Source organism: Gadus chalcogrammus, chromosome 12 (assembly GCF_026213295.1).
Source record: "Gadus chalcogrammus isolate NIFS_2021 chromosome 12, NIFS_Gcha_1.0, whole genome shotgun sequence".
Lineage (NCBI taxonomy): Eukaryota > Metazoa > Chordata > Actinopteri > Gadiformes > Gadidae > Gadus > Gadus chalcogrammus.
This window is the reverse complement of record NC_079423.1, coordinates 446,485-461,845: the sequence shown is the minus strand read 5'-3', so window position 1 is coordinate 461,845 and position 15,361 is coordinate 446,485. Positions and strand designations below refer to the sequence as shown.

Below are 15,361 nucleotides of genomic sequence, written 5' to 3'. Positions count from 1 at the left end.
TGTATTCTTTGATAAAACGGCTACTTTGACTTTCTTGCTTTCTTTTTAAATGTAGTGTGTCAATGACTTTCGTTTTGCCATAATAGTAACCGTTGTATAAAAGTGTGTATGTATGTATGTATGTATGTATGTATGTATATATATATATATATATGTGTATATGTATATGTGTATATGTATATGTGTATATATATATATATATATATATATATATGTATGTATGTATGTATGTATGTATGTATGTATGTATGTATGTATGTGTATGTGTGTATGTATGTATGTATGTATGTGTGTGTGTGTGTGTGTGTGTGTGTGTGTGTGTGTGTGTGTGTGTGTGTGTGTGTGTGTGTGTGTGTGTGTGTGTGTGTGTGTGTGTGTGTGTGTGTGTATATTAAATATATGTATATATATATATATGTGTATGTATGTTTATATAGATATATGTATGAATGTATATTTGTGTATATATGTATGTATATATATATTTATATGTATATGTGTGTATATATGTGTATATATATGTGTGTATATATATGTGTGTATATGTCTATATATGTGTGTGTATATATGTATGTATATATATATTTATATGTATATGTATATATATATTTATATGTATATGTGTGTATATATGTGTATATATATGTGTGTATATGTGTGTATATATGTGTGTATATATGTGTGTATATATATGTGTGTATATGTCTATATATGTGTGTGTATATATGTATGTATATATATATTTATATGTATATGTGTGTATATATGTGTGTATATATGTGTGTATATATATGTGTGTATATGTCTATATATGTGTGTGTATATTTAGCTGCTCCCCGTCCACACGGTCCGTCTCGGGGTGGAGCTGGACTCCTTCGACGGCCACCACTACGTCTCCTCGGTGGCCCCTGGGGGCCCGCTGGAGGGACACGGCCTGGTGCGGCCGGAGGACGAGCTGCTGGAGGTGCAGCGCACAACGACGCACAACGACACGCAACGACGCACAACGCACAATGACGCGCAACGACGCACGACGCGCAACAACGCATGACGCACAACGCACAACGACGCACAACGCACAACGACTCACAACGACACCCTACGCACAACGACTCACAACGACGCACAATGCACAACGACGCACAACGGCTCACAACGATGCACAACGCACAACGACGCACAACGCTCAACGCACAACGACGCACAACGACTCACAACAACGCACGGAGGCACCTACATACTTACACACATGCAGACACACACAAACATACTTACAACCATCCAGGCACAAGCAGACACACACACACACACACACACACACACACACACACACACACACACACACACACACACACACACACACACACACACACACACACACACACACACACACTAAAGCACACACACACACTAAAGCACACACAAATAAACAACTTTAAAGTGTTGAGGTTTAACACAAAGTGTGTGTGTGTGTGTGTGTGTGTGTGTGTGTGTGTGTGTGTGTGTGTGTGTGTGTGTGTGTGTGTGTGTGTGTGTGTGTGTGTCAGGTCAACGGAGTCCAGCTCTATGGAAAGTCTCGGAGGGAGGCGGTGGCCTTCTTGAGGGAGGTCCCTCCCCCCTTCCGCCTGGTCTGCTGCCGACACCAGGACCTGGATGACCTGGACCAGGACCTGGACCAGGACCTGGACGAACTGGACCAGGACCTGGACCATCAACAACCAGGAGCATGGAGAGCCACTCCTAATGTGGACGAGGTAGAGAGACACACTCACTCACTCACTCACTCACTCACTCACTCACTCACTCACTCACTCACTCACTCACTCACTCACTCACTCACTCACTCATCACTCACACTGATGTTGTTTGTGTGTGTTTCTGTAGATTGAACTGAAGTTGTCGTCCTTACTTTCCAGTAATACGGATTTGAAAGACAAGCAGCAGGTAACCTGTCCGTCTGTCTCTTCTTCTCTGGTGGTACGTTCTGGTTAGGTTAACGGGTTCTGACTGGTCAGAACTGTTTCTGTCTGGTAAGACGGGTTCTAACTGGTTGGAACTGTTTCTGACTGGTTAGAGCTGGTGCTGACTGGTTAGAACGGGTTCTGACTGGTTGGAGCTGGTTGTGACTAGTCAGATGGGTTCTGACTGGTTGGAGCTGGTTGTGACTAGTCAGACGGGTTGGAGCTGGTTGTGACTAGTTAGACGGGTTGGAGCTGGTTGTGACTAGTTAGACGGGTTGGAGCTGGTTGTGACTAGTCAGACGGGTTCTGACTGGTTGGAGCTGGTTGTGACTAGTCAGACGGGTTGGAGCTGGTTGTGCCTAGTCAGACGGGTTGGAGCTGGTTGGAGCTGGTTGTGACTAGTCAGACGGGTTGGAGCTGGTTGTGACTAGTTAGACGGGTTGGAGCTGGTTGTGCCTAGTCAGACGGGTTCTGACTCCTTGGTGGAGCTGGCCTGGTGAGGTGGTCCATGGCACTGGGCCAGATGGGAGACGCAGTCTTTAGACCTTTAAGCCTGAGAGCTGTGGGCTGTCTGCTCCAGGACCGCCGGGGCCTCCCTCTCAGCAGGAGACCCCCGGAGGAGGAGGAGGAAGAGGAAGAGGAAGAGGAGGAGGAGGAGGAGGAGGAGGAGGAGGAGCTGGCCCTCTGGTCTCCCACCATCCAGATGTTGGAGCTCCAGAAGGAGAGCGATCGAGGCCTCGGGTTCAGCCTCCTGGACTACCAGGTACTCTGTCTGTCTGTCTGTCTGTCTGTCTGTCTGTCTGTCTGTCTGTCTGTCTGTCTGTCCCTCTCTCTGTCTGTCTGTCTGTCTGTCTGTCTGTCTGTCTGTCTGTCTGTCTGTCTGTCTGTCTGTCTGTCTGTCTGTCTGTCTGTCTGTCTGTCTGTCTGTCTCTCTCTCTCGACCTTTAGCCTGTGTGCTAAGCTACTTCCTCCGTCAGTGGAGGAGACATATCGACTGATGCTCAACACGCGTGTGTGTGTGTGTGTGTGTGTGTGTGTGTGTGTATGTGTGTGTGTATGTGTGTGTGTGTGTGTGTGTGTGTGTGTGTGTGTGTGTGTGTGTGTGTGTGTGTGTGTGTGTGTGTGTGTGTGCCACACATGTACACAACAGGACTCCAGATCCACACATATCTCCGCAGTGGTGTTTGTGTATCACGCACGCACACACACATGTGCAGGCATACACACGCACACACTGCGTCTGCTCTTTACGTGCTGAACAGTATCCACTGTACATGACGGTATCTCTCCATGGCTCCCACCGGCCCCCCAGGACCCCGTGGACCCCGGCTCCTGTGTGATGGTGATCCGGTCGCTGGTCGCCGGCGGGGCCGCCGAGAGTCACGGAGGGTTGTTGCCAGGTGACCAGCTGGTGTCGGTGAACCAGACCGGTCTGGTCCGGCTGAGTCTGGCCCAGGCCGTGGAGGTCCTGAAGGCGGCCCCGCCCGGCTCCGTCCGACTGGGGGTCCGCAAGCCGCTCGTGGTGCGTTCTGGTTCTGACTGGTTATAACGTGTTCTGACCGGTGATAACAGGTTCTGATTGGTTATAACAGGTTCTGACTGGTTTCAACGGGCACTGACTGGATAGAACGGGTTCTGACTGGTTATAACGGGCCCTGACTGGATAGAACGGGTTCTGACTGGTTATAATATGTTCGGACTGGTTTTAACGGGTTCTGACTGGTTAGAACGAGTTATGAATGGTTAGAACGGGTTCTGTCTGTTACAACTAGTTTTGACTGGTGAGAGCAGGTTCCTACTAGGTTGAACGGGTCGTGTGTGTGTGTGTGTGTGTGTGTGTGTGTGTGTGTGTGTGTGTGTGTGTGTGTAGGCTGCAGAAGCAGAAGCCTTCCAGATGCCATCCGAGAAGCCGACAGACCTTCCCAATCTGGACAGACTGCCTGTTCCCAAGGTAACGCACACACGGCCTGTTACCACGGTAACATACACACCCTGCCTGTTCCCACGGTAACACACAGACACTGCCTGTTCCCAAGGTAACACACAGACATTGCCTGTTCCCACGGTAACACACATGTGTGTGTCTGTGTGCGTCCTGTTGTGTGTCCTGTGTGTGTGTCCTGTGTTTGTCCTGTGTGTGTGTAGTAGAGATGTAAGATCAAACGGCTCCTCAGTAAATCTACCAGAAGCGACTAATTGAGCCATTAAGACTCTCTCTCTCTCTCTCTCTCTCTCTCTCTCTCTCTCTCTCTCTCTCTCTCTCTCTGTCTCCCTCTCTGTCTCCCTCTCTCTCTCTCTCTCTCTCTCTCTCTCTCTCTCTCTCTCTCTCTCTCTCTCTCTCTCTCTCTCTCTCTCTCTCTCTCTCTCTCTCTCTCTCTCTCTCTCTCTCTCTCTCTCTCTCTCTCTCTCTCTCTCTCTCTCTCTCTCTCTCTCTCTCTCTCTCTCTCTCTCTCTCTCTCTCTCTCTCTCCCTCCCCCTCCCCCCCGAGCTGAGTCAGCGAGATGTGAGAGATATTAACTGCCCTCTCAGCTCAACCAGAGCCTCCCTAAGTGTGTCTGAGGGTTCTGTGAGGACAGACTCCCCCAGAACCCAGTGTTCTCCTAGAGAACCCAGTGTTCACCTAGAGAACCCAGTGTTCTCCTAGAGAACCCAGTGTTCACCTAGAGAACCCAGTGTTCTCCTAGAGAACCCAGTGTTCTCCTAGAGAACCCAGTGTTCTCCTAGAGAACCCAGTGTTCACCTAGAGAACCCAGTGTTCTCCTAGAGAACCCAGTGTTCACCTAGAGAACCCAGTGTTCTCCTAGAGAACCCAGTGTTCTCCTCCAGAACCCAGTGTTCTCCTAGAGAACCCAGTGTTCTCCCCCAGAACCCAGTGTTCTCCCCCAGAACCCAGTGTTCTCCTCCAGAACCCAGTGTTCTCCTAGAGAACCCAGTGTTCACCTAGAGAACCCAGTGTTCTCCTCCAGAACCCAGTGTTCTCCTCCAGAACCCAGTGTTCTCCTAGAGAACCCAGTGTTCTCCTCCAGAACCCAGTGTTCTCCTCCAGAACCCAGTGTTCTCCTCCAGAACTCAGTGTTCACCTAGAGAACCCAGTGTTCTCCTCCAGAACCCAGTGTTCTCACAGACCACCAACAAAGGAACCGCATCCCAACACCACCTAGAACCTTCTGCTGTCGAGCTATTAGCTAAACGATAGCAACACGATGTGTGTGTGTGTGTGTGTGTGTGTGTGTGTGTGTGTGTGTGTGTGTGTGTGTGTGTGTGTGTGTGTGTGTGTGTGTGTGTGTGTGTGTGTGTGTGTGTGTGTGTGTGTGTGTGCGCGCGTGCGTTAGGGGTTCGGTGACGGCTCCATCCTCCCTGAGGACCTGAGGGAGGCCGCGCCCCAGGAGGAGCTGACCCCTCCTTGCCCCGCCCCCCCCCTCGTGACCTCTGACCACCGGGGAGAGGAGGGGCCGGAGATGACCGTGGACGAGGTGGCCCCGCCCCCTCACTACGCCAGCCTATCGGCTGCTCAGGTGGGTGGAGTCGGGTCAGACTGGGAGGACTGGGACTACTGGGACTGTGAACACTGGGACTGGGAGGACTGAAACTGTGGGGACTGGGATCCTAAGAATTACTAGTCTCTCTTGACCGACCTGCCTCTCTGTCTGTCTCTGTCTCTCTCTCTCTCCTCACTGACCTGTCTCTCTCTCTCTGTCTGTCTCTCTCTCTCTCCTCACTGACCTCTCTCTCTCTCTCTCTCTCTCTCTCTCTCTCTCTCTCTCTCTCTCTCTCTCTCTCTCTCTCTCTCTCTCTCTCCTCACTGACCTGCCTCTCTGTCTCTGTCTCTCTCTCTCCTCACTGACCTGTCTCTCTCTCTCTCTCTCTCTCTCTCTCTCTCTCTCTCCTCACTGACCTGTCTCTCTCTCTCTCTATCGTATTTAGAGTTGGGATGAGGAAGAGGAGCGACAGGACATGAAGAATCAGGAGGAAGAGGAGAGCCAGGCTCCAGGTGTGTGTGTGTGGGGGGGGGTGTGTGGGGGGGGGTGTATGCACTGTATTGTATTATTATTGTATTGATGTTTTATTTGGTTAAAGCAGTGGTTCTCAAAGTGGTGTCTGTAGCACACGATGCGCTATCAAGTGGTACGCAGAGGAATTAGAAAACAATACTATCAAAATACTAGTACGAATGGAAATACATTTACCATGAGATCATGTTCTCACTTGCTGTGTGCGTGTGTGTATGTGTTTTCTTGGGTCTACTTGGGGAGACAAATATTTTCTGTGGTGGTACGCGGTATAAAAAGTTTGAGAACCACTGGGTAAAGTGTTATCCTAACATAGGATAGCTTTATTAATCCTGTGTGTGTGTGTGTGTGTGTGTGTGTGTGTTCTAGGCTCTAGAGACAATGAGGCCGACTCAGAGCTCACCTTGACGGACACCGACACAGAGTCAGTACCGACACAAGCCCCTCCCCGTTATACAGGCCACTCCCCTTTATACAGGCCCCTCCCCGTTATACAGGCTCCTCCCTTTTATACAGGCCACTCCCCTTTATACAGGCACCTTCGCTTTTAATTTCCCCCCCCCGCCTTTACACATTAGGTTAGGTGGTTAGTTTAGGTGTTAGGGTAGAGGTGGTTAGTTTAGGTGTTAGTAGAGGTGGTTAGTTTAGGTGTTAGTAGAGGTGGTTAGTTTAGGTGTTAGTAGAGGTGGTTAGTTGAGGTGTTAGTAGAGGTAGTTAGTTTAGTCTTTAGTTAGAGGTGGTTAGTTTAGGTGTTAGTAGAGGTGGTTAGTTTAGGCACTAGGTAAGAGTATTATTTTAGAGGGTTCATTCTCAGAGTGGTTTCTATACTGGTCTCTGGCTCCCCCTGGAGGCCCATCAGGGCATAACTAGTGTATATGACTAGTGTATATAACTAGTGTTGATAGCTGGTGTCTATAACTAGAGTTGATAACTAATGTTGATAACTAGTGCTTAGAAATAATGATGTAACTAGTGTCTATAACTAGTGACAAACATTTAAAAAGAAGGTTTTAATTGTTGGTTTAAAATGCCAACATCTTAGATGTGTCCCTGAACTATGTGGAAAATATGATGATTTGGGGGTTTTGTCCTGTCAGTGGTTATTTATCTTTATTTACTTTTTTTTTTTTCTTTTTTTTTTATGTTGTTGTTAACGGTCATGTGTATCTGTCTTTTCACTGAGAACAATTTCCCCAAGGGGACAATAAATTTCTAACTCTAACTAACTAACTAGTGTTTGTAACTAGTGTCTATAACTAGTGTCTGTAACTAGTGTGTGTAACGTGTTGTGTGTATCATGTGTGTAACGTGTTGTGTTTAACGTGTGTAACGTGTTGTAGTTAACATGTTGTGTTTTGTATGTAACGGATTGTAAGATCATGTTGTAACATTTTGGAACAACGTGTGTAGATCCAGGAGAGAGGTCGATGCAGGGACGAGGAAGAGGCGGGGCCGTAGAGGAACTGCTCTACCAATCAGAGGAGGCCACGGGTAAGCAGGTCAACAGAGGCGAGCCCAGCAGCCAATAGGAAGCTGAGTTCAGAAGACAACCTGTGTTTGTGTGCAGTTACCTACCGGAGAGGGAGGAGGGGGAGGGGGAGGAGACCCCGGCCTTCAGCCACTGGGACCCCCCCAGGAGGTGAGCTGACTGTCTGTCTGCCTGTCTCTCTGTCTGCCTGTCTGCCTGTCTGTCTATCTGCCTGTCTGTCTGCTTGTCTGTCTATCTGCCTGTCTGTCTGTCTGCCTGCCTGTCTGTCTGTCTGTCTGTCTGTCTGTCTGTCTGTCTGCCTGTCTGTCTGTCTGCCTGTCTGTCTGCCTGCCTGTCTGTCTGTCTGCCTGTCTGCCTGTCTCTCTGTCTGCCTGCCTCTGTCTCTGTCTCTCTCTACTGGTATCTGGTGGTACGTTGTGGTCGTCGGTGTAGATGTTGTGGAGGTGTTACTGACGGAGCTCCACCTGTTAGGGTGGAGGTGTTACTGACAGAGCTCCACCTGTTAGGGTGGAGGTGTTACTGACAGAGCTCCACCTGTTAGGGTGGAGGTGTTACTGACAGAGCTCCGCCTGTTAGGGTGGAGGTGTTACTGACGGAGCTCCGCCTGTTAGGGTGGAGGTGTTACTGACGGAGCTCCACCTGTTAGGGTGGAGGTGTTACTGACGGAGCTCCACCTTTCCCTGTTAGGGTGGAGGTGTTACTGACAGAGCTCCACCTGTTAGGGTGGAGGTGTTACTGACGGAGCTCCACCTGTTAGGGTGGAGGTGTTACTGACGGAGCTCCACCTGTTAGGGTGGAGGTGTTACTGACGGAGCTCCACCTTTCCCTGTTAGGGTGGAGGTGTTACTGACAGAGCTCCAACTGTTAGGGTGGAGGTGTTACTGACAGAGCTCCACCTTTTCCTGTTAGGGTGGAGGTGTTACTGACAGAGCTCCACCTTTTCCTGTTAGGGTAGAGGTGTTACTGACGGAGCTCCGCCTGTTAGGGTGGAGGTGTTACTGACGGAGCTCCACCTTTTCCTGTTAGGGTGGAGGTGTGGCTTGAGCCCGGCCAATCCCTTGGCATCAGTATCGTGGGCGGGCGTCATGTGATCAAGCGACTCCGTAATGGGGAGGAGCTTAAAGGCATCTTCATCAAGGAGGTCCTCCCCCACAGCCCGGCCGGCAGCACCACCCTGAAGACTGGAGACAAGATCCTGGAGGTACCTTCACCTTACCTTACATTAACCTTAACTTAACTTTAACCTTACCTTAACCGGACCTTAGCCTTAACCCAACTATAACCTGAGCTAGGTCTAGGTTACCTAACTATCCGTATTTATAGTAGTAGTATAGTATATCTATAGTGTGTGCTCTAGGAGTGAATATAGTGTAGGGGTGTACGGTATAACGGTATAGAAAGTACACCGGTTTGAATTTGCGTTATGGTATGGATTCTGACGTTACCGTGACAGTGTTGTGTGTCACGCGTTATAAAGTAAGTAACGCGGTAATACAGTGACATAACTACTTTTTCATGTAAAAACGAAACTACGTTTCGTTTCCCTGATGGTAACGAAACGTAGTTCCTTTTTCAATTCGGCGCCACGTTACTTTTCCCAGGGACAGATTTGACAGCGATACTGCCTTCTCAGGCAGTATGCTATTGCACAAGCGCGCAGGCGCAATAGTCCCTTCACAAGCTCTCATTCCACGCCGTACGAGACAGACGCTGGTAGCGTGAAGCTGTCTCTGCAATCAGACATTGCTTCCGCATTTATTTTCCAAAGCCTGTCCTTATACCAAAAAAAACCCAGGGGTGGAACGAGATAACGAACGCCGTCACTGTTTACCTGTCTAAGGACATGGTTCCCTTCCAAAATGTTGATAGAAAGGGCTTTAAAGAGATGGCCAAACCCTCGACCCCAGGTACGCGTGACCTGCCTGCACACACTTCAGCCAAATTCAGATGGCCAAACTATACCAAACTGCTAGGTGTGTACATTGTGTACATTGTGTATTGTGTGTCTGCTAGGTGTGTACATTGTGTATTGTGTGTCTGCTAGGTGTGTACATTGTGTATTGTGTGTCTGCTAGGTGTGTACATTGTGTATTGTGTGTCTGCTAGGTGTGTGGGGTGGACCTGCAGGCCTCCAGCCACCAGGAGGCGGTGGCGGCCATCAAGGCAGCGGAGAACCCGGTAGTGTTCACCGTGCAGAGCCTGAGCAACACACCCAGGGTACGCACACGCACACACACAGGGTACACACACACACACACACACACACACACACACACACACACACACACACACACACACACACACACACACACACACACACACACACACACAGATGGTACACACACACACACACACACACACAGAGGGTACACACACACACACAGAGGGTACACACACACAGGGTACACACACACACACAAACACACACACACACACACACACACACACACACACACACACACACAGGGTACGCACGCGCACACACACACAGAGGGTACACGCACACACACATATACCGAGTACACACACACACACCTCCAGTCTGACCTCTGACCTCTGTCTCCATGGATCCTCTCAGCCAGTGTCGCTCTCAGCCTCCTGTCACATGACTCACCGAGGCCGCAGGACCCCGCCCCCGGTGAGTGGTACATCTGGACCCCCAGACCCCTAGACCCCTAGACTAGACCCCTACACCCCTACACCCCCAGACCCCCAGACCCCTAGACTAGACCCCTACTCCCCCAGACCCCCAGACCCCTAGACCCCTAGACTAGACCCCTACACCCCCAGTCCCCCAGACCCCTAGACCCCTACACCCCCAGACCCCTAGACTAGACCCCTACTCCCTCCAGACCCAGACCCCCAGACCCCTACTCCCCCAGACCCCTAGACCCCTACACCCCCAGACCCCTAGACCCCTAGAGTAGACCCCTAGACTAGACTCCTACTCCCCCAGACCCCTAGACTAGACCCCTACTCCCCCAGACCCCTAGACTAGACCCCTAGACTAGACCCCTACTCCCCCAGACCCCTAGAATAGACCCCTAGACTAGACCCCTACTCCCCAAGACCCCCAGACCCCTAGACTAGACCCCTAGACTAGACCCCTACTCCCCAAGACCCCCAGACCCCTAGACTAGACCCGTAGACTAGACCCCTAGGCCCTGGACCCCCCCAGTCCCCTCCAGGGTCCTGGGGGGGTCTATACACGCTGACTAGAGACGGGCTGCACTGTTCAGCGTCTGACCTCTGACCTCCACGGTCATCATTCAGGGGGGGTCGGGGGGGCTGAGGTAGACCGGCCCCCAGGGTCCTGGGGTAGACCGCCCTAGGGGGTCCTGGGGTAGACCGCCCTCGGGGGTCCTGGGGTAGACCACCCTATTGGGTCCTGGGGTAGACCACCCTAGGGGGTCCTGGGGTAGACCGCCCTAGGGAGTCCTGGGGTAGACCGCCCTCGGGGGTCCTGGGGTGGACCACCCTCGGGGGTCCTGGGGTGGACCACCCTAGGGGGTCCTGGGGTGGACCACCCTAGGGGGTCCTGGGGTGGACCACCCTAGGGGGTCCCGTTTGTCGGGGGGGCTGAGTGGTTTCAGGACAGTTTGGTTTTCTGTCCCCTGCAGAAAGCAGCAGTAGCCCCGCCCACTTCCAGATTGCCCCCTCCCTACCGCCCTCCCAGCCAATCAGAATCCCGGCCGGACCCAGGGCCGCTGCAGACCGAAGGTGGGTCCCCCCCCCAGGACGGAGATTAGACCAGTCGAGGAGGGTCACATGACCTCGTGGTGGAGGGTCACATGACCTCGTGGTGGAGGAGGGTCACATGACCTCGTGGTGGAGGAGGGTCACATGACCTCGTGGTAGAGGAGGTTCACATGACCTCGTGGTAGAGGAGGGTCACATGACCTCGTGGTGGAGGAGGGTCACATGACCTCGTGGTGGAGGAGGGTCACATGACCTCGTGGTGGAGGAGGGTCATGAGCTCGTGGTGGAGGAGGGTCATGACCTCGTGGTGGAGGAGGGTCACATGACCTCGTGGTGGAGAAGGGTCATGACCTCCTATGGCCTGAAAGTTTTTGTACATTGATTGTCATTGTTTATACATGTGTGTATGTATGTGTAAATATATATCTATATATATATATATACATATATACCACCACTAATTCAGCCCAACATACATGTGTATATAATATATGTATATAAATATATATATATATGTATGTGTGTGTGTGTGTGTGTGTGTGTGTGTGTGTGTGTAACTGTGTGTTATTGTGTGCGTGTTAATGTATGTGTATCTCTTTGTCTTAATGTGTGTGTGTTATTGTGTGTGTCTTTGTGTGTTTCCAGGGCCGGTGGCCTGAGGGCTTGTTGGGATGAGGCTAGCGCCCCCTGTAGGGCTGACACACACACTACACACCACACACACTACACACTACACACCACACACACTACACACCACACACACTACACATTAAACACACACTACACACTACACACACACCAGGACGCGGTTGTGTACTCTGCTGGGTGGTGGTGGTGGTGGTTAGTGGTTAGTGGTGGTGGTGGTTAGTGATGGTGGTGGTTAGTGGTGGTGGTGGTTAGTGGTGGTGGTGGTTAGTGGTGGTGGTGGTTAGTGATGGTGGTGGTTAGTGGTGGTGGTGGTTAGTGGTGGTGGTGGTTAGTGGTGGTGGTGGTTAGTGATGGTGGTGGTTAGTGATGGTGGTGGTTAGTGGTGGTGGTGGTGGTAGCGGGTTGGATTGTGTGTTAGAGGTAGTCTGGTCGATCCCCTGGGCTCAGTAGATGGTCCTGATTGATGGTGAGGAGGCAGACCTGGGACCCCAAGTGGGCTGTGATGGTTCAGTTAGAGGTGATCAGTGTTTCAGAGTGAGGGTCAGGGGCTCCCTCTCAGTTTAAGAAGCCCTTCTCCAGGCCTCTGCCATCTCACTCCTCTACCGTCTCACTCCTCTACGTCTCACTCCTCTGATGTCTCACTCCTCTGCCGTCTCACTCCTCTACCTTCTCACTCCTCTGCCATCTCACTCCTCTACCGTCTCACTCCTCTACGTCTCACTCCTCTGATGTCTCACTCCTCTACCTTCTCACTCCTTTGCCGTCTCACTCCTCTACCGTCTCACTCCTCTGCCGTCTCACTCCTCTACCGCCTCACTCCTCTACCACCTCACTCCTCTACCGTCTCACTCCTCTGCCGTCTCACTCCTCTGCCGTCTCACTCCTTTACCGTCTCACTCCTCTACGTCTCACTCCTCTGATGTCTCACTCCTCTACTGTCTCACTCCTCTACCGTCTCACTCCTCTGATGTCTCACTCCTCTAACGTCTCACTCATCTACCGTCTCACTCCTCTGTCGTCTCACTCCTCTGCCGCCTCACTCCTCTACCGTCTCACTCCTCTGCCATCTCACTCCTCTACCGTCTCACTCCTCTGATGTCTCACTCCTCTGCCGTCTCACTCCTCTGATGTCTCACTCCTCTGATGTCTCACTCCTCTACCGTCTCACTCCTCTGTCGTCTCACTCCTCTACCGTCTCACTCCTCTACCGTCTCACTCCTCTACCGTCTCACTCCTCTACCGTCTCACTCCTCTGATGTCTCACTCCTCTGCCCTCTCACTCCTCTACCGTCTCACTCCTCTGATGTCATACCAGGGAGCAGAGTCACAACAGTCCATGATTCTGAGGTGTCAATCAACTAGTAACCGTAGAGATGGCTCGGTGTCCCTCGGCCCCAAGGCTCCATGACCGCACCCTCACACCTCCTCCAATCACAGCACAGCTCTCTGACCGCACCCTCACACCTCCTCCAATCACAGCACAGCTCTCTGACCGCACCATCACACCTCCTCCAATCACAGCACAGCTCTCTGACCTCACCATCACACCTCCTCCAATCACAGCACAGTGACTCCTGACCCGTCTGATCCAACCCTAACCCTAATGTTAATGAATAAAGAGTGCACCTTAATACGTTTAAAGACTGTTCTATAAATAAAGAGTGCACCTTAATACGTTTAAAGACTGTTCTTCAAGTGCCCTTACTGATGGAGGATCTTAAAATATCACCATATATATATATATAAATATATATTAATATATCAACTCTGATATTTAAATATATATATATTAATACATAAACTATTTATGTATCAACTATACATTCATACATGTTATAGATAGAATTGATAATGAAGCAATACGACGCTGGAGGTTGTGTTGCTGTAGTGTGTTGCTGAAGAAAGAGGATCCCAGCCGTGCTGACATCAGAACAGCAGCTGAACTCCAGTGTCATATCGCTTTTATGCAACAGTTCTACAAGCACCGTTTATTAGCTAACGGTAATAAGCACACATAAATAGATCTGCAACTGGACACAGACTGAACTGTTGGCAAGTAACCCATGAACACACTAGCTTAACATAACATTAACGCTTATGAGAACACCTGTAAAGCCACGATACAGGTATAGGTAAACGTCCCAGTGCTGTTATACTCTATATCAGCACTCATGGAATGCCTCTTGTCCAATCAAATTACTTGGTAGGAACTAACTGTTGTATAAATATATAACGTGTATATATATGATAGATATTTATCAATATATATGATGCATAAATATTTATATATAATGTATGTAAATATATATCATAGATAATATCTATAAATCTGATATATATTTTATGGAATTGATTATATCTAGAAATATGATGTATTAGTATATAAATATAACATTTTCCAGATAATATCATACATCTTTAAGTATATATAAATATATCATATATATGAGATAATATCCAAATGTATAAATATGATATATTCATATATATATAGAAGCATTATAGATTTTTCTATAAATATATAATTAATATAATTATTAATCTAAATTAGAGCTGCCAAGCGATTAAAATATTTAATCGTGATTAATCACATTAATGTCATAGTTAACTCACGATTAATCGCGTTTAATCACAAATTATTTTTCTATGCTAAATATCCCTTGATTTTTTTGTCCCATAATTCTTCTCATTTTAATTCTCTTATCAACATGGTGAAGTGCATCGGCCTCCCTTGTGCAAATGATATTTTATTTATAACAACATTGGCATATTCTGATCAAAACAGGACGATACAAAAAAAGAGCCTATAGTGCAATTAAACGACTGCTTTGAACAAATGTCATTTGAACATAGCAGTCAGGCTACTGCTTCTATGTTTTGAGCCAAAGAAAAAAAAAAAAAAAAAGGAATTTGTATTTTTTTTAAATAAAACAATTGCGTTAATCGCGCGATAATTTTTTTAACGCCGTTAAAATTGGTTTGCGTTAACGCCGTTAATAACGCGTTTAACTGACAGCTCTAATCTAAATATATGAATTTGTCCGTTTTTTATGAATATTAGGGGAATGCTTCACAGTGGAGACTCAGGTGTGTGTGTGTGTGTGTGTGTGTGTGTGTGTGTGTGTGTGTGTTTGAGATGGTGTGTGTGTGTGTTTGTGTGTGTGTGTGTGTGTGTGTATGTGTGTGTGTGTGTGTGTGTGTGTGTGTGTGTGTGTGTGAGAACAGTGAATCAGGCCACACTAGTCACAAACACCAACACACAAACACCAACACGCACACAAACACCAACACACACACAAACACCAACACACACACCAACACACACACAAACACCGACACGCACACAAACACCAACACTCACACAAACACCAACACACACACAAACACCAACACACACACAAACACTAACACACACACAAACACCAACACGCACACAAACACCAACACGCACACACACAAACACCAACACAGACACACAAACACCAACACGCACACAAACACACACACACAAACACCAACACGCACACACACACAAACACCAACACGCACACACT

General features: G+C 49.1%; 1 protein-coding gene across 1 annotated transcript in view; it reads left to right on the top strand.

Moving 5' to 3' along the window:
• Positions 1-15,361, top strand: part of patj (PATJ crumbs cell polarity complex component) — a 36,954-nt gene that overhangs the window by 2,447 nt on the left and 19,146 nt on the right. Inside the window, exons 4-18 of the mRNA XM_056604101.1 lie at positions 830-964; positions 1,548-1,754; positions 1,885-1,944; positions 2,542-2,724; positions 3,274-3,483; positions 3,832-3,912; positions 5,294-5,476; positions 5,886-5,952; positions 6,341-6,395; positions 7,382-7,462; positions 7,539-7,610; positions 8,487-8,661; positions 9,567-9,677; positions 10,039-10,098; positions 11,081-11,180. Coding sequence (XP_056460076.1) covers positions 830-964; positions 1,548-1,754; positions 1,885-1,944; positions 2,542-2,724; positions 3,274-3,483; positions 3,832-3,912; positions 5,294-5,476; positions 5,886-5,952; positions 6,341-6,395; positions 7,382-7,462; positions 7,539-7,610; positions 8,487-8,661; positions 9,567-9,677; positions 10,039-10,098; positions 11,081-11,180 — 1,780 coding nt within the window. The remainder of the gene's footprint in view (positions 1-829; positions 965-1,547; positions 1,755-1,884; positions 1,945-2,541; positions 2,725-3,273; positions 3,484-3,831; positions 3,913-5,293; positions 5,477-5,885; positions 5,953-6,340; positions 6,396-7,381; positions 7,463-7,538; positions 7,611-8,486; positions 8,662-9,566; positions 9,678-10,038; positions 10,099-11,080; positions 11,181-15,361) is intronic.